The sequence below is a fragment of the Cricetulus griseus genome, unplaced genomic scaffold (genome assembly GCF_003668045.3).
Source record: "Cricetulus griseus strain 17A/GY unplaced genomic scaffold, alternate assembly CriGri-PICRH-1.0 unplaced_scaffold_1, whole genome shotgun sequence".
Classification (NCBI taxonomy): Eukaryota; Metazoa; Chordata; class Mammalia; order Rodentia; family Cricetidae; genus Cricetulus; species Cricetulus griseus.
Genome location: NW_023276808.1, coordinates 343,468 through 370,170, shown reverse-complemented (window position 1 = coordinate 370,170; position 26,703 = coordinate 343,468). Strand labels below are relative to the sequence as shown.

The 26,703-nt window shown below is 41.3% G+C and overlaps 2 protein-coding genes across 4 annotated transcripts in view; one reads left to right on the top strand and one right to left on the bottom strand.

Annotated features, from left to right (window-relative positions):
• Positions 1-26,703, top strand: part of LOC118239749 (ephrin-B2-like) — a 222,944-nt gene that overhangs the window by 183,027 nt on the left and 13,214 nt on the right. The gene's annotated exons all lie outside the window — the stretch shown is intronic.
• On the bottom strand, positions 7,250-17,092 carry LOC113838231 (mothers against decapentaplegic homolog 1-like). 3 transcript variants are annotated; one of them, XM_027434042.2, is made up of 6 exons: positions 16,690-17,092; positions 15,789-16,058; positions 14,644-14,760; positions 12,995-13,216; positions 9,207-9,463; positions 7,250-7,393 (listed from the first exon to the last, which is right to left on the bottom strand). In XM_027434042.2, exons 1-6 carry the CDS (start codon positions 17,087-17,089, stop codon positions 7,250-7,252), a joined length of 1,410 nt encoding a protein of 469 aa, XP_027289843.1. In that variant the 5' UTR covers positions 17,090-17,092. The 3 variants fall into 3 exon arrangements, with proteins under 3 accessions (XP_027289843.1, XP_035309486.1, XP_035309487.1); XM_035453595.1 differs by lacking the exon at positions 14,644-14,760 and having other exon boundaries at positions 16,690-17,089; XM_035453596.1 differs by lacking the exon at positions 14,644-14,760 and having other exon boundaries at positions 15,828-16,058; positions 16,690-17,089.

Sequence of the window (26,703 nt, the reverse complement as noted above, 5' to 3'; positions counted from 1 at the left end):
TTCCCCAGGCCCCTGCAAAGCACTGACCACCGATGCTATTTTCCAGAGTTTTGTGTGATTGCAGGAGGGTGCCCTGAAATCTGACTCACTCTCACTCACCACTGAGCCTTTAGCACCAGGCAGTAGTCATTTAACTGTGAGGAGCAGATATTTAACTGAACATTGAATGAATGATAACCACTGTTATGAACCATTGAAAAAATCCATGCTTCATCAATGTCCTTTTACGATCATTTTGGAAATGTCTGTAACATCCTGTGGTGTCTGTAGGGTACACCCTTGTATTGGGAGTGCTTCCAAATAGCTGAATAGAGACTTCACATTCCCTCTGTGTGGGTGTCTCTTTCTCTCTTTGGTTCCGAGTTTGAGGCAGGGTCATTAGAATTGCTGAGATCATGTTCGGCTTACTGAGCTACACCCAGCTCTAAACAGAACTAACAATTATTCTGTATCTGATGATAAGGGCTTCAAACTTTGCCTGTTGCAGTGTGCCCTGTCCTTCAAGGCTCAACCATGTTAGGCTTTGTGAATTACGTGACACATACATCATCACCTAGTGTCTGGAGCATTGAAGTTCATGGGAGCTTTCCCACAAGACAGTAGGCCAAGGAACATGAATAATCTGTATAGAAATTGAGGATCCCATTATTATCATAATTTAAAATAACAACTTCCCCCAGCAATAACAATCATTTAAAAACAATAATGAATGCATCAGTTTCTGGAATATATAAGCAGGATGACAAATGCTGTCCACACCACAGCTGGTAGGGAGCAGCACCAACATCCTTAGAGGTGAGGGCCACAGCTGTGGGCAGAGGACTGGCAAAGACTGGTGTCACCCCAGAGGCATGGGAAGTGAAGCAGAGAGCCTTCTTCTCATCTCAGCCACTACCCAGGCTTTTGCTTTATTTCAGCTTCTGGGGGTCTCTTGCATCTCTTGGCTTGTTGCCCCACCCTCCAGTTTCAAACTCCACAGACTAGCTCCTTTCTACCTTGCTTCTTTCTCTCGTCTCTGCTTCTGTTATCACATGTCCTATTCTGACACTGTTTTCTTCTCTTCCCTTTGAAGACTCCAAGGCTGCATGGGACACATCTGGATGCACTCTCCATCTTAAGATCTATGGTTTAGTCACTCGTGCAGGTCTCTTTTTCCCAGTAAGGAGCCAAAGATTAGAGTACTGGTGAGCTGCAGATTCCCAGAACAACCACATCATAATTTAGCATGAAAAACATAACAAAAGAGGCCAGCAAGCTTTCTATGTGTAAAACTATGCCAGCTGATGCTGGAAGGATGGCTCAGAGCTTAAGAGCATGCATACTGGTCTTTCAAGAACTGGAGTTCAGGTCCCAGAACTCAGATCAGATGGCTCACAACTGTCATTGTCCAGCTCCAGGGGTATCTGATGTCTCTGGCCCCTTCTGGCACCTATACTCACACCGCCAAACCCTCTGCCCCCCACATATAAATAAATCTTTAAAAGTAGGTCATATGCTGAGCTTGGTGTCACACACTCTAATCCCAGCATTTGGGAGGCAGAGGGAGGCAGATCTTGGACAGCCTGATCTACATAGAGAGTTCCAGGTCAGCCATGGTGCTGGGAAGTCGCTGGCTGCAAATGGCCCTTCTCGCGCTCTTCCCTGCTGTCTAGCATCTCTGATTGCACTTTCATTCTGTGATAAATCTTCCTCCCAATTCCTTACTTTGTCTTTGAATTCTTTCTTTGGCAAGAACCTAAAATACTAGGCAGAGATCTTAATCTCAATAGCCCTCTGCTTTCTCACTCTCCAGCTTTCAAAATAGGCCATAGCTTTACTGTAGAGAGGTGCATAACCTGGGAAGAACTTCCTGTTAGCCTACAGTATTATTCATAAGTCAATAAAATAGGGCTGGGGGCTGGTTCAGTTAGCAAAGTGCTTGTTGCCCAGCTTGAGGACAGGAGTTCCAATCCCAGGCACCCATATAAGAAGTTAGGTACTACAGTGCTTGACTGCAGTCCCAGCCCTGAGGAGACGAGAAAGGATGCTCTCTGGGACTCAGTGACCAAGTGGTCGGGTCAAATCAATAATCAATGAGATCCAGGTTGAGTGAGAAACCCTGCCTTTGGTCAAAAAGTCAAGAAGTAATCGAGAAACACATGCAGGGTCAACATCTACCTACACACACACATGCACAAATATACACACCAACACATGCACACATAAATAAATGCAATGAAGACAGATAACTGGATGTGTTAGTCATGTTCATCAGCAAGTGTTCCAAGTCATGGCACTAAAGAGACCACATTCACCAGCAACACAATCACACAGCTTCCTCTCTTTCTGCAGCAGACTAAAGTACAGGATGCTTCTATTCCCAAACACAAACAGGAGGGACCAAAATCAGGAATCTTCCAATAACTTTGGATTGTCCCTTCCTACAGAGCAAGCCAGTAATAAAAATGCCTAGACACATTCAGAGTTAAATAGCAAGGCTGGCCCATGAATAAAGCAAGTCATGTTTATTTTAGAAACTAAGACCCTAAGAAACTACAATTTTAAAAGCTCAAACAGAGCCTTGTAATTTCATTATGCATTTTGCATTTTTGACAAAATAAGTGGAATTAGAAATAATACCCACAGAATTGTGGGGGAAGAAAATCAAAATAGTATAGTTTAGTTACATGGTCTGGTGTGAAATGGACATCACATGTAATAAGCATATTGTTCACCCATGTTTTAAATATTATATTTAATTTAGGATTCATAGAAAACTGCAAACCATTTACAAAGTGGTTAGGCTTTGAATGTAAACAGTTTCCCACAGATTCACATATCTAATGACTTGTCCTCAGCTAGTGGCACTGTTTTCAGAAGCTGTGGAATCGTTAGGAGGTGGGGACCTAACTGGAGGAAGTCAGTTTCTGGGGATGGGGTCTTAAGATTTACAGCCCTGCTCTTTGTCAAGTTTATATAAATGCAGCCAAGTTCCCATCACTGCAGGCCAAGCTGCTTCTGCCACCACCACACTTTCCCTCAAAGCATGAGCCAATGCAATGCAATCCTTCCCACTGTAAGTGCTTCTTGTCAGGTTCTTGTTAGTGACGATAGGAAAGTAGCGAATATAGACTATTGGCACTGAGAAGTTCGGCTGTTTAGATTATATGCTGACCGTGTGGTTCTCAGACTTTTGGAACTGGCTTATGGGAGGAATGCGGAGCAGTTAGAGGTGTTGTCTAAAGAAGTTCTAGAATGCTGTGAGTGGCACTGAACAGCCTAACAGTGGGTCTGTGAAAAAGCAGACTGCCTATGGAAATACGGATAGTAAGCAGGCCACTCACAAGGCTCCGGAGTGAACTTGAGACAGTCACTGTTACCTTCCAGCCACATCTCACTAGTGTGCTGGGAATTCTAGTGAGGCTGAATCAACAGCGACAGACTAATTTGTTTAGCAGAGTAAATTTCCAGGAGCATAGCATGCCCTTGGGACATGCTGTCAAAGGGGATAGTGGGAGACCCGAATCCCACATCCCCTTGCAGCTCAGCCACGAGGTGGGCAGTTAGTTCGTTTCTGCCCAATGCTCCTGTAATAACATGCTGCCCTCTGTCCCTCACGGAGTCGGGTCTGCCTGTCAAGTCACAAATCACAACTTCCACACTGCCAGCTATGAAAAGACTGTTTCTCTTTACACACTGGCCATTTTAATCATTTATTACAGCAAAGGATAACCAGAGTTATGGAAGAGTAGAAAGTATCTCCTGTGTTGTTGAGAGGAAGAGAAACAATGTGAGGAAGCCCCTGGCTTGGTGCCTACAGCAGAGACCCGGGCATTTGTACCCTGCCAGTGTCCTTCCTTTAGTCCCGAAGACAGGGTCTTAATCAGAGCTAATCATTTACAGAGAAGCTCTAAGTGCTTTGTTCAGTTAATCTCTCGATGACCCAGTCAGGTTAGCTTTACGGTCTCCATTTTACAGATGAGGGAACATGTGCTAAAAACATAGGGAAACTGCTGACGAGGCCAGGGCTGGAGCTTCAGTTCTGTCAAACGCTAGAGGTGGCAGGGTCAGGGCTCTCCACTTCTAATCATCCTGGCTTTGAGTCTCAAAAAACAGTCCACGTCATCTTTGTCATTTTTTAGACCTTCATGTGTTTTCTCCTTCTATAGACAAATAGTTGCTTTGATTTTTCCAATTCCTTTAACAAAACATTCTGGAAAGACTTGTTTGTTGATCTCCTATGGCAGATGAGAATGTATTTTTATTAAGATTTTAATAGAATTCCATATACCCACTCTTAAGTACAAAAGGCCTTTTTATACACCGCACTGCATACCCCAGGTTCTCCATCTAGTAGGTCTCAATGTATGGGATGATCTTTGTGTTTTATTTAGTACATCTTCAAGGCAGTCACAGTGTAATACCCAACTCGATAACTGCCCCAAAAAGGAACTCAAGAACAGCAAAGGCAGTTTCCCCCAAGAAAGGAGAAAACTTGATCTGAGCTCTTTATTTTCAATCTCCAGTTATAAATCATTCTTAATGGTAACAATATTTATTACCATTTGACATTTGCAAGGGTGTGTGTTTGTGTGTGTGCATGTGTGCGTGTGTGCGTGTGTGTGCGTGTGTGTGTGTATGTGTGTGCACATGCATGCGGAGGCCCAAGGTTAGTTTTGATGGTTCTTTTACCTTATTTTTGAGGCAAGGTTTCTCAATCAAATCTAGAGTTCATGGATATGGCTAGTCCCCACAGTCAAAATGCTCAGGGGAATCCTGTCTACCTTCTCAGGATGGAATTGCAGACAGGCTGCCGTACCCACCCACACTTACATGGGTTGTAGGATGTAAACTCTGATAATCACACTCATCCTGGGCCTCTTCCCAGTCCAGTTTTCATAATTAAAAACAACAACAACAAAAAAACTATCTTACTGATCTTGGACACTGGCACACTGAACGATCTCAGCCAATGGAAAACACAGACTACAGAGGGTTCAAGAATGGTGTCTCATGAATTTGTGACACTTTTCTAGGGCATTCATAAATTTAGCTGAATGATCCCAGCTCAAATGTGTGATGCTGCCATCTCTACTCAGTCAATGTGCATGAAAAGGTCCACAGAAGCCAAGTGGTCTAGCAAGTAGCCAAGGAAGGACAGGGAACTTTAACAGTGAAGGTCTCCAGGCCCAAGCTTCCTCTGCTTGCCATTGATTGATGTTTTTGGAGGCAACAATAACAAGCAGAAATTTGGGTCACTGTTTCTGAGGATACATTTTGTAGTTTCAGTGGGTGGCAAAAAGGTAATCTTTTTTTTTAAAGTGAATTTCAAATTGGTGGGGGGCAGTAGACCCTTAAATTTTGGGGTTGTGCACCAAGTCCAGGAGAGAACGTGAGGTGAAACAGTGGTATTTGTGTGGCTAGAAAACATAATGACCTCAAATTGTTTCTTTTTCAAAAAAAAATTTTTTTTAATATTCCCTTGGTGGGAAAGGGGGATCATCTCATCCCAGTAAAACTGCACAAAGGTAACTTTTTCATGTGCATTCAGTTTTTGGTCTGCCCTGGCTACTTTCCCTTATGGGAAACTGGCCTTCAGATTGGGAACCCTTCAGATTGGAAACTATGCTTCCACTTGAGTAAGGGCATCCATCAGTAACTACACTGTGGAAGCCCCTTGAATAAAAAGCTCACACACTTCTGGGCTGCTGAGAGGCTCAGTGGGTAACAGGTTTGCTGCCAAGCTGGAGGACCTGTTTGATGTTTGAAACTCACATCAGGGAGAGGGACCAGCTCCATTAGCAACCCTGTAACCTATACAGTTGCACCATGGTGCATGCCCTCCCTCATTGCTTTTCCCTTAGTTTTTCCCAGCCTTATGTTTCCTTTCTCCTGACTTTAGATCACTCTGCTCTTTTAGCAAGCCAGGTTTCCTGTCCCCACTTTACCAACTGAGCTTTTTGTATTTGGCAAGATCCCTGAAAAAAAAAAAGACCACATCTTACTGATCCCAAATTGTAATAAGCAAAGAAAGAAAATGACACAGATTTAATCAAAGGAAGCAATAATGACAGGTTTATTTAAAATTTTCCAGTAGAGAAAACCCAATAGTGTTGGAATAAATGTACTCAATGTATAAGATCAGAGAAGAATAGGAAAAATTAACAAAAGAAAACAAAACCAAACCGTAAAGAAACAAAACAAAACAAAATTAAAATGTTCGAAATGGATTCCAATAGGCATCTTCTTTAAACCTGTGAATAATGAACACAGTTACTAGGTTTGGCAAACAATTCATTTGGAAATTAAAGCCTATGTCTGTATTGTAAACTCCGTAAAAACTGCTCATTGAATTCAAGCCTTTCATATACTGGGCACTGAAACATGAAGCCAGTTGATTTGCAAATAAAAGGAATTATTCATTTGTTCTCACAGTTACAGGAATTAACCAGCTGCTTTACTGCGGTGTAGAGCAGATGAGATAAAAGAAAAGAAAGGAAAAAAGTCAGATAAAACTCTAAAAAAATGAAACACAGCAAATTCAGACACGACACCAGCTTGCTCATTTAAGACAACAAAGTGAACGTTAAGACATAGTCTACATTTTCGGTTGTCATTTCCATTCCCCCACCCCACCGACAAATACCTTCTAGATACACTAGTCATTTAGACTATTCCTAACCTCCAAATATTCTGTATACATATATTTAGCAAGGAGCAAAAGCCTGACGTCATTCAGACAGCACTAAAGTAAGCATACAGTTTTAGAAAGAATACTGTGTATGTCATAAAGATTCGCCTTTAAAGACAAAGAACCTCATTCATTTTAAACAAATAGTTTTAAAACGTTATGAAAACCTATCAAAAGATGATTCAAGTGTGTGCTCGTAACCTGATGAAGTGCTCACTTCAAAGACTATTAGCGTAACACTCTGCCAAACACTCCCAACAAAAGGACTGCTCAGCATTGTTCTTCTTCTAATAGATAATTTGTCCCTGGCCTGGCCATCTCCTTTAAAACTATACACAAAAGTCCTGCTAAAAGTCAACATTTTAGTTGATCATACAACAGAATGTCACAATGTAAACTAAACGGATTCTTGATATCAACAGCATGTTACCAATGTTGGTTAATTTCTCAATCCAATAGTTGGTCACAGAGGTCAAGTATTATCAAGGCTCCCTTGTCAGGTTTTCACCCGTCTGACTTATCCATCCTTCAAGTACATGCAAGGTTCAACATTTGCAAGACACAGAAGCCAGAGACCCTTTAAGACACTGAGGAAATAGGACTGTGGGGCGAACCCATCTGGGTAAGAACTTTATCCAGCCACTGGAGAGGGCCATGCAGATGTATCTCAATCCAGCAGGGGGTGCTAGTAACATCCTGCCTGTGGTACTTGGCTCCCCAACCCTAGGAAAAAGAAAGCACACTGGTGTCATTTAACTCTCTATCTCATTGAGTCATTCTACCAAGTAAAAAATCATATGATCAGTTCACATAAGTATGTTTGGATTCATGGCTATGTCCCACAAGAAAACAAACATACTGCAAAAGCATGGGTAATTTTTGGGGATGGACGTTGGCCACCAAAAGTCTATCCAAGGACCCCAGGATCACCTATTTAGTCTGGTGTAGTGGCACATGCCTTTAATCCCAGCATTCGGGAAGAAGGGGCAGGCAGATCTCTGTGAGTTCCAGGCCAGTCAGGGGTACAGAATGAGACCTTGTTTCAAATAAATAAATAAAAATTATTAGTCTTGGGTAATTACAAATTTAAAATACATTCAGTAGTTGTTTGAATAAAGATATTATAGCCAGGAAGTGGTAATGCATGGCTTTGATCCCAGCACTCAGGAAGCAGAGGCAGGGGGATCTCTGTGAGTTGGAGCAAGTGTGGTCTACAAGAGATATTTCCAGGACAGCCTCCAAAGCCACAGAGAAACCCTCTCTCAAAAAAAAGATATTTTAAATATTTGTTTCACAGTACATTAATGTTATGTTAACACTTTACTTCCTTACTTATACTTTTACGACATACTCTTAGTGGGTAGCCCTGGCTGGCCTAAACTCCCTATGTAGACCCAACCGTCCTCAAACTCAGAGCTTACCTGTCTGATTTCTGAGCACTGGAATAAAAGGCATGTAATATCATACTGGCTTTATTTTTTAATATTTTACTTAAAAATTGTGCAAATATGTACGTGTTGAGTATGGATTTACCTATGAATGTGTGGTATCTGTGGATTTCAGAAGATGTTGGATCCTGGAGGTAGAGTTACAGGCTATCGTGATCCACTTCAGCTGGATGCTGGGACTGAACCCAGGACCACTGTAAGAGTCCTACACCTTTAACTGAACAATCCCTTGCCCCTTTATCTGTGAGTCCATGCCTGGAGAGAACAAGGGTCTACACTGGCTGTCTTCTTGAATTACACTGCACTGTATTTTCTGAGATGAGTTCTCTTGCTGCACCTGGGCTTTTGTCAATCAGGCTAGACTGGCTGCCAGCAAGCCTAAGGGATCCTATCTGTCTCCCATGCTGGGACTACACACAGCCCTGCACCCAGCTTTTTTGTTGTTGTTGCATGAATGTGTGTTAATGTACACCACAGTGTGCATGTGGAGCTCAGAGAACAAATCTGTGAAGTTGGTTCTTCTCTCACCTTTTACACATGTTGTGTAGCAATATCTTCAAAGATAAAACCTTCTGTCTTATAGGGAAGCTCCATAATTGCTGAATGTTTTAAGGGGAGGTGAATCACTCCACCCTCTAGGCAAAGTCCTTAAAACTCAGGAAGCAGACATCGTAAAACCTTTACTGAAACTGACCAGATTCACTAGGCTGTCCCTCCCCAGGCTGATATGAGCCGTAAGGACTGCTGAGACACAGACTGACTAGGCTGCCTGCTTCTGGAATAAGGCATGCTCCAGCCTGGACTCTATTAAACCCTTAGCTTCACCCGGAATAAACTGCATGATGACTGGGAGGCAGGGGGAGATAAAGGTGCCTGTCACCAAGCCTGGAGACCTGAGTTCCATCTCTGGGACCTGCATGGTGGGAGGAGAGGACTATATTCTAAGTTCCCATGACAACCTCTTGGACACTGGTGCTCTTGCTGGGCACTGATAGGAATATATACCAGGAAGGCACAGGTATACATATTGTAAATAGCAGGGGTGAGGCGGGGGTCAGGCCTGAATGAGATGGGCGGGTACTGCTCACCTTCACGAAACTCATTCGAATAGTGCACATTTTGGTGAGTTCATACACGGTCTCAAAACCATGGTTCACAGACTGTGCCAGTATCTGAGCAAACTCTTGGTTGTTGAAAATTTTCACGCTACACCCACTGGGGATCTTGCAGACAGTGGTGGGATGAAACCCATGATGGTAGTTGCAGTTCCGACTCTGCACAAAGATGCTGCTGTCACTCAGGCATTCGACATACACTTCTCCTGCAACATAGTATAGGTGGATGCCTGTGACAGGACAGACCATGTCAGTCATAGGCTGAAAGGCACCCAGGCAGAGTCAAATTTGGCCACTCACATAGCCATTCTGACAGACATCTAGCTAACTATGTTATGCTTGTGATAACCAGTGTGTTCAGGAACAAACAAGTCTCTCAAAAATAATAATGGTTGACATTTTCATTTTGGTATTTAATGTCCTGCTTAACCAGAGTTGAAGGTATACGTACACTCTAAAAATAGAGAGCAATAAAACCTGTAGTTTCCTGGGGTATCCCTTGTGCTTAAAGTCTTCTGCATTTATGCCAAGGCTAAATTGTTCAGAAAACTTCAGAGAGAGAGAGAGAGAGAGGGGATGATCAATAAACACGGAGGAATGAAACTCAGGTTGAAGAATTGCTGCTGGAAGCTGTAAGACATGAGGTCTAGTTAAAAACAGACACCTTTTAAATAGTAAAAAAAGTACTGTGTGAGAAAGGAACTCACTGAAATAAGTACTAAAAACAATAATTGAAAACTTCTTACAACTTAGAATGCTGGGAGACCAGGCAATAACCCACCTTCTCAGAGAGAAGGAGGCAGAGACCTGGATCCCCAACTATTAAAGCTGGAAAAGGAGAGAACCAATTCTGCAAATTTGTCCTCTGACTGCTATTGCCCCACTGTCAACACAGAATAAACAAATCAAATCTTCAAAAAGGAAGATGTACTCTCTGGCTAAGCCTCATGAGGGAGTAAGAAGAGGCTAGCAATCAGGCAGCTAGTGTGGCTTTGAGCCGTGAAGGTGACCCTGGAAAGGCTTAGTAGAAAACGCTAGTGTGACTGTCTGAGTACATACCATTTTGCATTTTTACAGACACAAAAGGCTAAGACTCCAGTATCAGCTCTATCCACTGTGGTAGAAATCCATTTAGTTTAGTGATATAAGGAGATACATTTAGGAGCAAAATATAGAGAAAACTTTTTTCCATTCATTTATTTAGCTCGAAATAAAGTCATGCACAATTATGATATGTAATGCAGTATGTTCACAATAGCATGGCTAAATTAAACCAATTAACATGTTATATCACACATATTCATCATTTTTGTTTTGAGAACACTTAAAGTATACTATCTCAGAACATTTAAAGTATAGCATATTGTTATCAACCATATTTATCATGCTCTCAGTAGACCTCAAGACATCACAGAGTCCATGCCTCTTGTCTAAATGCAGTTTTATATCCTTAAACCAATCATTTCCCCATTGTTAAGAGACCCAAATTGAAGCCTAATAGCCACAATTCTGCTTAGAGAAAACATGTTAGGAAGAAAAAAAACCTTTTCCCTGATACCAAAAATGATGACTTTTCATTTTAGAAAACTAAGACAATGTTTGAAATATAAAGATGTGGAAATATTGACATTCTTTCAGTGACAGAGGAAGTCTGCAGTACTGTGTCCGTTTTGGCAATCATTAAAGCCTGTGTTGCAAACCGAGTTCCACCCTTGTTAGGTTTCCTCTTTGAATCTAAGAATAAATGTTAAAAATCTTCTCAAATGTTTTCTCAAGCACCTATGAAAAATCACTGTTTTACCTGACTCATTGCTGTAGATGCTGATTATCTTTTTACTTCATTTATTTACTTAGAGACAGGGTCTCACATTGTAGTTCTGGCTTTCCTGAAACTCAAGAGATCTTCCTGCCTCTGCCTTCCCAATATATGCCACTCACTGATGACTTAAAGATGGAGGACCAACCAATTTACTGATCATGCAGATTTATACACTGTATAGTTAATTTTATTCTGCAGTTGATTTTTATTTTCAACAAAAATAGTTTGGGGAGAAACACTTTAAAACATGCAAACACCTTGATTCTCATAAAATTTATCTTCATATTTTATTCTTAATACATTTAATTGTTCTATGTGTGTGTGTTATGTTTGTTCGAGGCATGTGCTATCACATGTGTGGAGGTCAGATTGGCTTTTTCCTACCATGTGGTCCTGGGGATTGAACTAAGTTTGTTAGGCTTGGCACAAGCCCCTTTCCCCACTGAGCCATCTTACCAGTCCTATTCTTACAACACTAATTACAAAGTGGTGATGTATGAATTCTAGTACTCAGTGTCAATTTAGCTTCCAAACTTGCCAATTAATTCATTTCTCTATTATTATGACAGTATCAATTAGGATTTACTTATTGACAGGATCTCACTGTGTATGTAGTGCAACCTGGCTTTGGATTCTTGATTTTCTGTTCCAGGAGTTATGTGCACCACTACACCCAGCAGTCTCCTAAGATCCACTACTGTAGTTAATCACAGTAGCTTCTCATTATGTCTGGATCTGGAATCCAGTCTCAATTACGCACATATCAAAAGTGATTTTTAATAGCACCAACATTACCATGCAGAGGCTTTGCCTTTTCCAGAGTCACTCAACGGTACAACTATTTACATGATGTAGACTCTGCAGTAGGTGTCTTAAGTTACATGAGAAACTAAACTGTTGTTATATAAGGGAGCTGAGCATGCATGTTGCATGATACACTACATTGTTTTATATAAGGGAACTGAGCATCCTTGGATTTTAGTCCTCAGGACCCCAGAACAAACCCGCCATGGACAGCTGTATCCTGAGAGGCACCAACATTTTCAGAAACTTTTCTTCACTTTGTGTCACGTGAGATGCACCAGGCACAGCTCATCACAGATTTGGAGGCAGCCAGTTTGACTCAGTGGGGATAGACATCTGCAGCAATGATCAGGACACTAGACATGCTTATTGCTCCTTTGTGTGTTTGCCTTCTCAGCAGACAAGGTAGAAACTACATTCATATTCAGAGGGTATATAGATAGGCTCCAATACAGACACAAGAGCACAAGAGCATATAAACACACGTCATGTCATTAAATTATGATTTTACACTGACACTTCCAAGGAATGCCACACCCCTTCTTGATTGCCTGTTCCTTACTCCACAGGGAAAGCTAATCTCTGAGCACTAATTGGCTCATTGACTTAATCATATAATAAATAAAGAAATGTTATAGAAATGTTTTAATCTAACACTAGTAAATAGTTAAGTCCCCTAAGAAAGATATTTGAGATGTTGAGATGGTTCAGTGGGTAGAGGTGCTTGCCACCAAGCCTGATGACTTGAGTTTGATTCCTAGTATCCAAATGGCAGAAGGAGAGAACTGACTTCCACAAGCTGTCCTCTGACCAAGGTACTTACACACACATACACACATGCACACACAAACATGGAATAAATAAGAATTGTTTTAAAAGATATTTCACTTATAAGAAAATGTAGGACAGCATATGTAGGACACCACAATAACACGGCAATGTCAGCTGGCACCTATCAATATCATGGGAGTTGGAAAACCGCTAAGATCAATGATTGGAACAATTTCTAGATAATATGAATTAGAAAGATACTTCAAGCAGCAGCATCTGAACATTTGGCATTTGCCACAAGAATGATGGGGTCACTTCTAGAGGAAGAAAAGATGAACGTTTGCAGGAGGGGTAAAGGGACACACACCTTTTCCAATATGTCGCCTGGTGTTTTCTATTGTGGAGTTCCGGTTAATGTTGGAGAGCAGCCCAAGGCAGAAGCGGTTCTTGTTGTTGGAAGGATCAGTGTAACCATCCACCAACACACTTGTGGAGGAGGCCTGGAATGTATCACCCACGCGGTTGTTGAGCTCATAGTACACAATAGAGCACCAGTGCATTGGTTCCTCATAAACAACAGCTTGAACATCTGAAAAAGGAAAGAAATTTGCTCACAGTTACACCTGGAGCACCCCAACCAGAAACCGCATTGTAAAACTGGCTGAGCACGGTGGAACAAAGACAGGGAGGGGCAACTACGAGGATCACATGGGTCATTTCTGTGAGATCCAATGTACTTCTCACTAAGGGCGGCATTCTCCTTTCATTGGGGAACTGGCAGAGATCCAATATACCAGCTCAGCAAGCAGGGCAACAGCACTTGCTGAATACAAATGACTTATAACTTGCTGGTTAACATACAGAAATAATTGAAATCACTCCTGTTGGCACACTACCTACAAGAAATACAGTAACCAATGAGAAAGCAAGTGGCACAGGAACAGAAGGGGCCCTAAATAGGACTGCTGTTGGACACCAGCTGCACCTATCCCCCACCTATGGAGGGAACATGAGCTTCAGTTCTGCTTGTAAGTTCTTTGAGGGCAAAGGGGGTAAAATCTTTTCCTTTAAATTTTTCGGTGATGAAGTTAAGTACAAGCACAGAAAGAAGGAAACAAATACCATTACTTGTTTCAGGTAAGGACATAAAACAGATGTGGCATATGTGTGTCTTTTCTGACATCAAGCAACTGTTGGGAGACCAGCTGTATGGATTCTAGTGTGATCACCCATGGGAGTCTGCTTTGAACTACAGTAGATGGCCTGTTCCTCGAGGCCAACTTAAAGATATGTCTGACAACATGGATCTCAAGTTTTTCATTACTGAAGACGTGAAAACATATGAGCATATAAATAACAGATGTATTTGTTATGTAAAATAGGACTCAATCATTTCCTCCGACTATCTCTGTAAGCACAGAGATTTTTAACAACCTCCTGTGTATACAGGTATGTGAAACAGCGATACAAACCCACATTTATTGGTAACAAATCATAGACAGATGCATTTTAAACAGTTATTTGATATATGTGCATATATGTATATTAATGTATATATGATAATATATATTACTTACTCATTTATTGAAGGTGAAAGCAAATTAGCATGCTGAGGACACAGATATGCTTGTTTATTTTTCCATAACTAATAAATCTTGGCTGATTATTCAACACTGGTCAACATACCGATTGTCTTTAGAGGTGACTGACAGTTCGGTTTTCTAACCACCAATGCTGGAAACTCACTTCACCTAACTATGTAACACAAAATAGCAGAGCACTGCTTATGGCCATTTCAGAGACCAGTGGGAATCTGAGAAATCCATATTCAATTCTGAGATTTCATATTGGAGTTTAAGGAAAAAGATGGGCTCTAGAGAATTCTTTCCATTAGGCTTAAAACAACAACAAAACATTTTTTTCATGTTTCTCAAACAGCTACCTTTTTAAGGTCTAAATGGTTAAAAGTAACATTAGGACAGGACATACAGACAATACTCTGACAACTCATTTTACCTCCTCTGTTGATATTGGAGGGCAGTGCAGGTGCCATCATATTTGTGTCCATCGGCTGAGAGCCATCCTGGGTCATGGCGTCTTCAGGAGGCTGGGAAGCAGTTGGGGGTATGTCAGCTACAAAGTTTGAAAGAAAAAAATTACATGCTTCAGGCGCAGACTCTCCTCTGCACTGAGAGCTTTTGGGTATGATTAGGCCTGCTCAAGTGTACACAGATGCATGTGTGTGCACATGTATGCAGGGGTCAGAGGGTAACTTTAGGTAAACATTTTCCTTTTACTCATAGTTGGGAACGGAGAAAGCAATAAAGCATGGATCACGTTTTAATTTCTGAAGGTACAACATGGATGCTGAAGTATAATTTAATGTAAAGCACCTTAAGTGGCTCTATAAACATCCCGTCCCATCACTTTCCCTCACAAAAATATCCATGCATTTCATGATCTTTGATTTATCGTGTCCCTCTTGATGTCGACTGGCAAGAGCTCTGGCACTAATATTTGAGATGCTTGTTTACTAACCTGTAATCTGAAAAGTATAATCCTCTAATTAGTCACTATTACACCATCCATTATGACTAACACAGGAAAATATCTGGTTTTTGTATTTGCTAAGTTAAACAAGCAGGAAAATACCTGGTTTTTGTCTTTGCAAATTTAAACAAGCAGATGTTCTCCATCACTTCTGTTGCATTTCCTTGCTGTTAAAAGTACATATTTCTTGGGATTACATCACTGGTTAAATGAATCTAATTAAATGGGGAGGCCAGATACCCCAGTAATTAGCTCTTCTGCGGCTACATTGATAACAAGGGTTCTTCAATGTTGGAAAAGCTCGCCGAAGCCACTTCTCAGTGCAGCAGTGTGTGTAACATGGCATTTCCCCCCTTTCATTTTATGGAGAGCCGAGACTGGAACAATTGTGCTACTCAAAGAAGGATGCAGGTGTTTCAAAACTTAACAGGACTCAAACAAGCCATCCTCTTCTCCAGTTGTATGTACAACTCCCCTCCCTACATTGATATTCTCCAAGGACTGGTTCACCAGGATGTGCTCAGGGTTCCACCCACCACGCCCCCATCCCCCGCAGGCCACCCCTATCCACCTCCCCAAGGCAGGCAGCGTCCCCGAATGCCCCCTCCTACCTGGCATCTGGAAAGGGCTGCCTGGGCCTGAGCTGGTGCGGGAGTGAGGGTAGGTGCTGCTGCTGCTGCTGCTGCTGCTGCCTGGGGAGTTGGGGTAGCTGCTGATGGACGAGTGGGGAAACGGGTGGGTGCTGGGCTGCCTGAAGGAATCTGGAAACGTGGCGTTCAGTGGCATGTGAGGCTCATTCTGTCCCAAGTTACAGAACTGTGCCAGAAGGCTGTGCTGAGGGTTGTACTCACTGTACCTCGGAACCAGCACGGGAGGAAGCACTGGGAACAGAAAGAAAACAGAGTCAAATGAGAAAGGTTTAGTTTATATTCTCTCTTTCTTAAAACAGGCAGTGGACACAAAAGCCTTTGCAAATTATTCCCTAGTCTTTACTTTTACATGACGTATATATTCCACAAAAATACAAAAGGCCTTTGGAGACCAACCTATTATTGGATGGTTGAGCTGGAAATTTGCAGTCTACCCCTGGGGTCTGAAGTTCCTGTGAGAGAAAAGTCACCTGGCCATCCCAGGAGCAGGGAGGGAAGCCACCCAAATCTGACACCATCCATACTTGGGGACCCTCAGAAATCATCAGCTAGGTGAACCAATCCATCAACAAAACCATCCTGAATGACACACTGTGGCAACTGGAGCCAATGGGAAGAAGGGCTGATAATTACAAAGTCATGAAGTAAAGTAAACCTTCCTCTTTATAAAGTGATTGTTACAGACACTTGTTACAATGAGCGAAAGCTGAGTAGATAGAGTTCCTGTGTTCTTTTGCATACGCTTAAATGAATACAAACAAAACTTCCCCAAGATATTTTGGAATTACACCCCACAAGAGAAAGGTGGTATTGCTCTGATCTCTAGAGCCTTCACGGGGCACACACAGTCCACCCCACTCACCAGGGCTCTCCACGCGCTTATAGTGATAGGGATTGATGCACACCTCCTTCTGCTTGGAACTGAAAGGAAACTCACAGAAATCCAGAGGCTTCAGTTCATGGTGGCTCTGGAGGTCTGGCCAGCGCCACACTCGGCAATAAATGACATGAGGCAATCCCTTTTGGTAGGACACCTGCAGCCTGCCATCCAGGGAGCAGGGAATGGTGACACAGTTACTTGGCTGTCCCGGGCAGCTCAGGGCCTTCTCCAACTCTTCCATGGCCCCTTTCTTTTTCTTCAATTTTTTCACCAACACGTCCACAGCTTTCTCTGCCCATTTTTCTTCTTCGTCACACTGTTTCCAACCTAGAAGTCTCTTCACAGCTGGACTTGTGAAGGAAAACAAGGTGGTCACATTCATAGTGACTGGTCTAATTCTTCAGGCTCCTTACAGGGTGAAGTGGTGCTTTCTCGAAAGGGGAGAGGCCAGAAGAGAGTTCAGCTTATTTACATCGGTTCTCTTTAGTTTCTCCGTAGTTCTGAAAAGTAGAGAACGGCTCTTCCTCCTATTCCAAGAAGGGACCCAAAGTTAACACCTGCAAAAGAAAGGATAGGAAACTGGCTTGAAAATCACCTCTAGACATACCACGATTAACTGATAAATGCCAGATACTAAGCACTTTGATGTTCCCTGGCTAATACTGCTCAGCTTCACACTTGGGTGACTTTATTAGCAAGATGCAACCCCAGGCTAAGCTCGTGAGAATGTGTATTCTATGATGCCAGAAGCTGAAATGTGTTCTCCTAAAACATACATTAAAGCTCCAGTGCCCATTGCAACACACTGTACTTGGGCTTGGAGTGGCTAAGGAACTCACCAGGGTTAAATCAGATTATAAGGGTGGGGCCTGAAAGCAACAGGATTGTCGGTCTTACAAGAGGAAGAGAAAAGAGTGCTCAGAGCAGCACCATGCCCTGGACAAAGGTCATGTCAGTGTTTGGGGCACAGCTATCACTCAGACAATTTGCATATACCACCACAAGCCTATTTGCAAGTGACAAGGTTCAACGGACACCAAGCAGAAAACTGCAAAAAAATGAAACAACAACGATTCCAACCTAAAATCTTGTGGGAGACTGACTTATTAACTGACAGATACAAGAGTAAAGTGTAAATGTGTGACCCAGTTTATATAGAAACCAGCATGTAAATGAGTAAAGTCATGTGGAATATATGGTATTTGTGGCAAAGGAGCTACCTGAGTGCCTAGAGTGACTGCCTTTACAGGCCTGATTACTATACTCAGTCTGCACTAAGATCGAGGAGCCACCCAGAGTCTCCACACTCCCAGGGATGATACCAGAATTCCCCACAGCACTTTCTAGCCATAGTTGGAAGATGAGGAAATAGCAGCACCCACGTGATGTTCCAGAGACCCTGGCCGCAAATCCCAAAGGATGGCTGGCATTTTCTAAACCAGAGCGCATCCTGGGAGCCCAGACCCAAAAGTTAGTCTCAGGCCTGACTTTCTCCCCTCCCTTTGCTTTGCAAAAAGCGAGTCTGATCTAGGGACTAGCGACTCCCTAAATACTATAGGCAGCGGCATTGACTGGGCATGGCTCTGAGCTCAACGCAGAGGCTGCGCCTCTGTTTCCGACCCGAAAGGAGAGGCTGGCGTGCAGAGGGCGGGCAGCCAGAGCCAGGGAGCCAGCGAGCTCCCTCGAGCCAGCGAGCTCATCGGTGCATGTTAGGGATGCGAAGCAGACTCCAATTCACTCCGGTTCTCAGACACTGTGGGCCCACTGTCCCCTTCCCAAAGGGACATCCCACTGCCCCAGACCCCCAATGTCTGTTGCCTTCCCGCAGGGAACCGGGCGGTGCCTTACCCACTCACTCCCTGAGAGCGCAGCATCTCTACCCGGCTGCGGAGCCCGCCAGTCGATGCGCCTCTGCAGCCCCTTTAGTGGCAACGTCCTCCGTTCTCCACAAAGAAGGGAGAGCCAGGTAGAGCCATGAGACACCTTTCCCGAGGTGCCACCCGAGTCGCCAGGGATTCGGGCACCCTGGAACACTTGAGTTTAGATCCCCAGGAAGAGCCACTTGGAGCCCGGGCTCTCAAGTCCAGCCGGTCCCCACCTAGAGAAACATGGCGGGGTAGGGGTGGGGGACGGGCGCCTCAGGGTCTAGAAACAGGCTCTGAGGCATCCTCCCACATGGGCCACATGGCAGACCCCCGGGACACGCCCAGGCCGGGTTAGCAAAAGGGATCATGGACGCCACATACCTGGAGTTCAAGGAATTCCAGTAGATAAGCTATAAAACTGTTGGGCTAGAGACGGCAGTTCTGAAGAAAACCATCCAAAGTCCCCAACAGGACTTCCACGTGGAGTCCCTCCTGGACCCGGCAACGGCCTTGGGCAAACTGCTCCCAGTTCTGAGCACTTCGTGACGAGTTTAGAACCTATGCCCGTGGGGGATGCCTTCCAGGGCCTCCTGGCCTGATTCTGGCACCAAGTGATCAGGCCGGCAGGACCCAAGTTAGGATGGACTCACAGGGCAGCGCCAATCTTCGCAGGCCACCCACAGTGCTGCCTGCCTGGCGCCAATCCCGATCCCGCTCCCCATTTCCTGTCCTCTCTCCCTGCAGCTCCCCTTCTCCACTTCCTGTCACCCCAAAAAACAGCTTTCAAAGCTCCCCCAACTATATCTGTGTGGACTTTCTTTGGTAACTTGCAGAACGTTCTAATAAATAGAAAAGCTCTGAGGTTTACTTTAGAAAGAATTTTGGGGGGTTGGAACACAGGATTCTGTCCAGATCTGTTGGTGTTTCACAAATCACTTACTCTAGTAACCGCAACCTCACTGTACCCCACACAAGAGGGAGAGCATCCCAATCATGCCAAGCAAATGGCAACTAGCTAAAAAACGTATGGTGCTGTGCATTAGCCAATGCAACCAAAAATAGGGTGACAGTGTCCTTCACCAGGACAAGTGACTTCTAAAACCATCAACACACATCACAGATGACAAAGAATCAAGACCAGTTAAATGGAATTCCAACAAATGGAAAGATAAGCCTTCTACTGCTGGGGAACAGCTATATCCATCTCCCTGTGTTTGCCCTTCAGCAGTACTTTCAGGTCCTTTCCAGTTAGTAAACCTAGTATCAAGTAGTCACCTGACTTCCTGGAGCGGTGGTAACTCCCATCTTTAGCAGTCTCATGGCCAGTTATGCCAAGTGCACAAATGGCTCTGGGTAGAAAACAACAAGTTTGGAGACAATTGAATACCAGTAGCTCAAGCTAATTGCAGCATGGAATATGTTCATTGGTGGCCACACAGACACATACACACAGCGTATACCTGTACAGTTAAGTGACCAAGTCATTACTCAGATCAGCACAGGCTCATTTGCTACATCCTAAGGGAAACTATAGCCCTTGCCTAGGAACCTTCATTTGAAGCATTGAAGAGTCCTCACACCAAGATAATTTAAAGGTTCTGTTTGTATGTCGAGAATTATGCAAACTACACAATATTAATGGTAAAAACTACAAATTTTAAAGATTATAATAAAAATAAACAGCTAATAGTTAATTCTATAACACATCAAAAATTTAAAATAACTCAAGAAAACAAACCTGGGAATTAAAGGGAACATCTGAATTGCTAATAAATTGTGAAAAAAAATCTCTTAACCTTTATAATGTGTACACAAAAGTGGTGTAACAAAAGAAGACAACAAATCACTATATTGTTGTAGCACAGTAAAAGGTGGGTACATATTATTAACAATGATATACTTTTTTTTCTGTAGCCTGGTGGACAACAGTAATCAGTAAGTAAGCACAGGAATGATTGAATATCTAGGAGTCTCTAACAGTAGACATTGAGATGTGTTATTTAGCCACTGTGATTTCCTTTCATATGTAACAGAAGAAACTTAATGATGGAATAAAAGGCACAAAAGGGCTGATTTCAAGTATTTGAACCCCAGGCTCCTCTTCAGACAAAGTGCTTTTAGCACAAGTAGAGCAAAAGCAACTTAAATGGACACTTCCAAAACCTTGAATATATAACTGAGGAACATTGAATATGAATTGAAAAGTTACATCAAAAGAATAAAGTATAGGAAGGAAACTGTTTAAGCTAACTTATGTTATGAGATTAAGTATTATAAGCTATGCAGGTAAATGAACTGAATATGTATTTAGAGTGAAAGGGTACCCTGTTTACTAAAACCTCACTATACCTCATGCCATCTTAAAATTCTATCATTCTTCTTTACTATAGCAAAGAATTGAAACTAAAGCAACAGTATTTTCCATAGCATGCAAACACAAAATAATCTACCATTTAATCATCTCAAGCAAAATTTCAATCCTAAACAATGATACAACTTTTTCTGGGGACCGGGTTCTTCACTATGCCGTACCTAAGCACCTCAATATCATTTTATGGCATTTTATTGAATGGCAAATACTAGTATGCTTCAACAAATAAAAAGATGAGGCAGATTCTGCTGTATAAAATCCTGGTTATCGCTAAGTTTCCACATGCAAAAATACCCAAACAAATCCACAAACCAAAAACTGAGCGATATTACATATGTTTATCCCACAAATAAACATGCAAGGTTAAAGATTATTTTAGCCCTATTGAACATACAAAGTCAAGTAGTTTCTGACGGTCCACCCACTCTGAAAGTGACTTACTTGTCCATAAATTTTAAAAACATATTTTCTAGTGTTTATTAAGTATAATTTGTGGCAATAATACTTATTTTCTATAACAGAGGCACAGGTTTAGGATTTTTCAAAGACAATTACTTGATGTTTTAACTCTTATCAGCATAAAGTAGTGTCTGTAAAAATATCCAGTAGTACTAATTCACAAGTTAATTCAATGTACATAGAAACCCTGTGAAAAATATAAATGGAGGTAATCTCATACAGTTCTAAGGCTTCTAAATTAAACCACCTTTGATACTTACCAGAACTTAAAAAAAAAGTTGCTTAAACGTATGAATTTAAGACATCATTCAGCAAAATCATTTATTTACAGTGAGGAATGCTGGTTTGATTTTGTCAATGAAAGAAACAAAAGTTCAACAGAGACCACACTGCATTGTGGGTACTTCTGTAGTGGGTGTCCAAGTGTTATCCTTACCTGTTATCAGGAACTACAAGAGCCACAGTATCACAAGGACACTGCTGAAAAAAAACCACACAGGTCAAGCAAAACCCTGGAAATTTTGCAATGCAATTACCAACCTTTTCTTTTTTTAATAAATGTATAAAAAACCCAAAAATTCAGCAAAAGCAGCATTATTACGTAGTAAACAGAGTATAACCCCGAAGTCAGTGGTCAGTGAACACCTTACCAGACCAAGCTATTCACCAAGTTACCTGATCTTCAGCAGGCCACCAACCAGTACATAATTCCAACAGGTGAAAAATACAACACTATGGAAGACAGCAATGATTTGATAATGATCTGACATAATGGAGGAAAAACAAGAAAAATAAAGGGATTGCAGAGCATAGCCCCTTTTAGAACAAATTACTTTCCAAATTAAAACCAACAAACAAATACAAAAAAACGACTTCAACATGAAGCTACAATGTGAAATTTTTTTCATTTTTCTTTGTATAAAGTTCAGAGTCTGCCATTCAATCCTGGGTTTTTAATGAGAAGGACAGGGTTTGCCTGGACTTCCCCTTGTCCTGGTTAATTATTTGCACTTCTTTTTGTTGGTGTTGTAATTCTTGTTCTAGTTTCTTCCTTTCCTCATGAGTCTTTCTTTGTTCTTCAACAATTCTTAATTGTTCTTTGACCTGAAAGTTAACATAAGAATGAGATCAGTTATTCCCTTCTCTCAGTATCTTTTGCTACCAGGGGACAATCTACAAATTACATGAACATACAGAGACCAGGAGAGGAAAAAAGTAATTGAGAAAAGAAGTTAATTATTTTTATATATTTTCTTTATGTATAGTTTATGAATAATGGATTTTGGGGAATTCATGGCTTGAGCATAGACTTGATTTTGTCTTTATATTATCAAGATTAACAGTATTGAAAGAAAAGGCACAGATCAGTCCCAATGGATGTATCTACCCAATTACTATATTTATAATTAGATAGACATATACAAGAATTGTAGCTAAAAATTCCCAATGAGCCTCCATATTACACACACAATAGTAACCAAAAATTTATCCAGGTGGAGGCAGCACATATATTTAATCCCAGCAGTCAAGAGACAGAGAAAGTTGGATCTCTGATTTCAAGGCCAGTCTGGTCTATAGAGGAAGTTCCAAGATAACCAGTGCTACATAGATAAACCCTGTCTCAGAAAATTTACAAGGAATTTCTCTAATACCTAATTTCATGGAGTGAAAAAATTAGCAAATGTTTTGACCTAATGGATTATAAATTGCTATCTAATTTCACATTATCTACTGTGTGAACTTCTCAGACACCTTTAAAGCATTCAATCTCAAGCAAAAGACTAACTTTCTCTCTACAGGAGATGTCCCTTGTTAACCATAAAAATTAAAGCTATTCAATTTGCAACTCCTTCATCAGGGTCTGCCCCTCACCTTCCAAAGATCGCTCTCACCTTCTCAATTCTTTGCCCTTCTCCTATAGGACATTAGAATCAATTAGCTGTGGATTCTGGATCTTAGAGTGGGAACAGTATTCAGAGAGTAGATGACAGGGACAATGCATGACAGCTTACACAGCAAAGCATCCCCCACCATCAACCTTAACAGTGTTATTAGTAAGAAAGGCTGTTTTAACCCCTGAATGTCTCTATCAGTCATCACCACATTCTCGTATTTTTGCTGAATTTAACCTAAAACACGTACTTTGTGTCTAGACCTGCCTTCCCATTCAAAGTTACATTTGAAACCACTGCTTCTGACTCCCTATGTACTTAAAACTGTTTTAAGATGGTAATCAACAACAAATCCAGGAGTTTCCCATTCTTTGAATACAACTTCTGTTTCGTCATGTCTCCAACGAGCTCTTCTCCCATATTCTTATATAAAACAACTGACATGCTCCATTCATCATTACTTGTCTGGTCTCCTTTGCTTCTGAAAGAAAAACGCCAAGGACTTTGGCAAAAGGTGAGAATAATAATGGACTGCCATTCTGTCTCATGACTTTCAATCCATTTTGATAACCTCAGACATGATTTGGGTTTCCTATTCCATAACACTAATAGTCCATTACCTTTCTCTCCTTTTGCCAAAGTCCTTGGCATTTTACTCTAAAAACCAAAGGAGACCAGAGTGGTGATGATTGTTGTTTTATATGAGAATATGGGGAAGAACTTGCTGGAGACCTGAGGAGACAGAAGTTGTATTCAAGAATGGGAAACTGTGGATTTATTGTTGATTACCATCTTAAAAGAGTTTTAAGTAAATAGGGAGTCAGTATCAGTGTCTTTGAATGTAACTTTGAATGGGAAGGCAGGTCTAAGCACAAAGTACTTGTTTTAGGTCAAAGTCACCCAAAATGGGAAACCTGGTGATGACTGATGGAGACATTCAGGGGTTAAAACACCCTTTCTTACTAATAGCACTGTTAAGGTTGATGGTGAGGGATGCTTTGCTGTGTAAGCTGTCATGCATTGTCCCTGTCGTCTACTCTCTGGATGCTGTTCCCACTCTAAGATCAAGAATCATCAGCTAATTGATTCAAATGTCCTTCAGGAGAAGGGCAAAGAATTGAGGAGGTGAGAGTGGTCTTTGGAAGGTGAGGGGAAGGCCCTGATGAAGGAGTTGCAAACTGAACAGCTTTACTTTTCATGGTTAACATGGGACATCTCCTGCAGAGAGAAAGTTAATCAGTTGCTTGAGGATGAAGGCTTCAAAGGCGCCTCAGGAGTTACCACTGTAGCTGATATGAAATTAGACAGCATTTTATAATCCATTGGGTCAAAACATTTGCTATTTTTTTTCCCTTTAAGAAATTAGGTCTTAGAAAAATTCCTTGTTAATTTTCTGAGACAGGGTTGCTCTATGTAGCCCTGGCTATCTTAGAACTTCCTCTGTAGGCCAGACTGGCCTTGAACTCAGAGGTACACCTGCCTCTCTCTCCTGAGTTCTGGGATTAAAGATATGTGCCACCACCACCTGGTTAAATTCTTGGTTATTATTGTGTGTATAATGTGGAGGCACAGTGGGAATTTTTAGCAACAATTTTTGTAAATGTCTATCTAATTGTAAATACAGTAATTGGTATCTACTTACTCTGGGACTATGTGCCTTTTCTTTAGATAACTCTTAATCATGAAAATACAAAGACAGAATCAACTATATGCTCAAGGCATGAAATCCACAAAATCAATTATTCATAAACTTGAGATAAAGAAAACACATAGAAATAATTAAATTCTTCCATCAATTATTTTGTTCCTCTCCTGGTCTCTGTATATTTATGTAATTTGTAGATTGTCCCCTGGTAGCAAAAGATACTGAGAGAAGGGAATAATGGATCTCATTCTTATGTTAACTTTCAGGTCGAAGAACAATTAAGAATTGTTGAAGAACAAAGAAAGATTCATGAGGAAAGGATGAAACTAGAACAAGAATTACAACTCCAACAAAAAGAAGTGCAAATAATTAACCAGGACAAGGGGAAGTCCAGGCAAACCCTGTCCTTCTCATTAAAAACCCAGGATTGAATGGCAGACTCTGAACTTTATACAAAGAAAAATGGAAAAACTTCATATTGTAGCTTCATATTGAGGTCGTGTTTCATTTTTTATTTTTTGCTTGTTTGTTTTAATTTGGAAAGTTAGCTTGTTCTCATAGGGGCTATGCTCTGCAATCCCTTTATTTTTCCCACTTTTTCTCCATTACGTCAGATCCTTAACAGATCATTGCTGTCTTCTAGAAGTGTTGTATTGTTTCACCTGTTGGGATTCTGTACATGTTGATGGCCTGCTGAGGAGCAGGTCACTTGGTGAATAGCTTGGTCTGGTAAGATGTTCACTGACCACTGACTTTGGGATTATACTCTGTTTACTACCTCATAATGCTGGTTTTACTGACTTTTTCTTTTTTATGCATTTATAAAAAAAAGAAAAAGTTGGTAATTGCATTGCAAAATATCCAGGGATTTTCTGGACTGTCTGGTGTTGATACAGCCGTGTCCTTGTGATACTGTGGCTCTTGGTGTTCCTGGTAGCAGGTAAGGATAACAGTTGGTGACCTGCTATGGAAGTACCCACAGTGTAGTATGGTCTCTGTTAGACTTTTCTTTCTTCTATCGACAAAATCAAACAAGCATTGCCCACTGTAAATAAATGATTATGCTCAATAAAGTCTTAAATTCATGTTTAAGCAATTTTTAGAGTTCTGGTAAGACTAAAGGGTGATTTACTTTAGAAGACTTGGAACTGTACTAGATTTCCTCTGGTTTATAGTTTTCACAGTGTTTGTATGTACATTAAATAAACTTGTAAATTAGTACTACTGGATATTTTTTCAGACACTACTTTATGCTGATCAGAGTTAAAACATCAAGTATTATCTTTGAAAAATCCTAAACCTGTTCCTCTATTACAGAAAATAGGTATTGTTGCCACAAATTACACTTAATAAACACTAGAAAATATGTTTTTCAACTTTATGAACTATTAAGTCACTTTCAGAGAGGGTGGACCATCAGATAGAAATTGACTTTGTATGTTCAATAGGACCAAAATAATCTTTATCCTTCCATGTTCATTTGTGGGATAAACACATTTAAAATGACACAGCTTTTTGGTAAGAGATTTTTTCTCACTTTATTAGCAATTCAGATGTTCCCTTTAATTCCCAGTTTGTTTTCTTCAATTATTTTAAAATTTTGGTGAATTACAGAATGTTAATTGTTGATTGTTCATTTTTATTATAGTATTTAAAATGTGTGGTTATTGCCATTAATATTGTAAAGTTTGCAGAGTTCTCAACTATATAAATGAAACCTTTAAATTAGCTTGGTATGAGGAGTCTTCAATGCTTAAAATGAAG

Coding starts and splice junctions, on each gene's coding strand:
- LOC113838231 (XM_027434042.2), bottom strand. CDS start 17,089: ATGAATGTGACCACCTTGTTTTCCTTCACAAGTCCAGCTGTGAAGAGA. Junction 14,761..15,788: donor CAGCCCTTTCCAGATGCCAG/GTAGGAGGGGGC, acceptor CAAACTTTGTAG/CTGACATACCCCCAACTGCT. Junction 9,464..12,994: donor CAGGCGACATATTGGAAAAG/GTGTGTGTCCCT, acceptor GTCCTGTCACAG/GCATCCACCTATACTATGTT.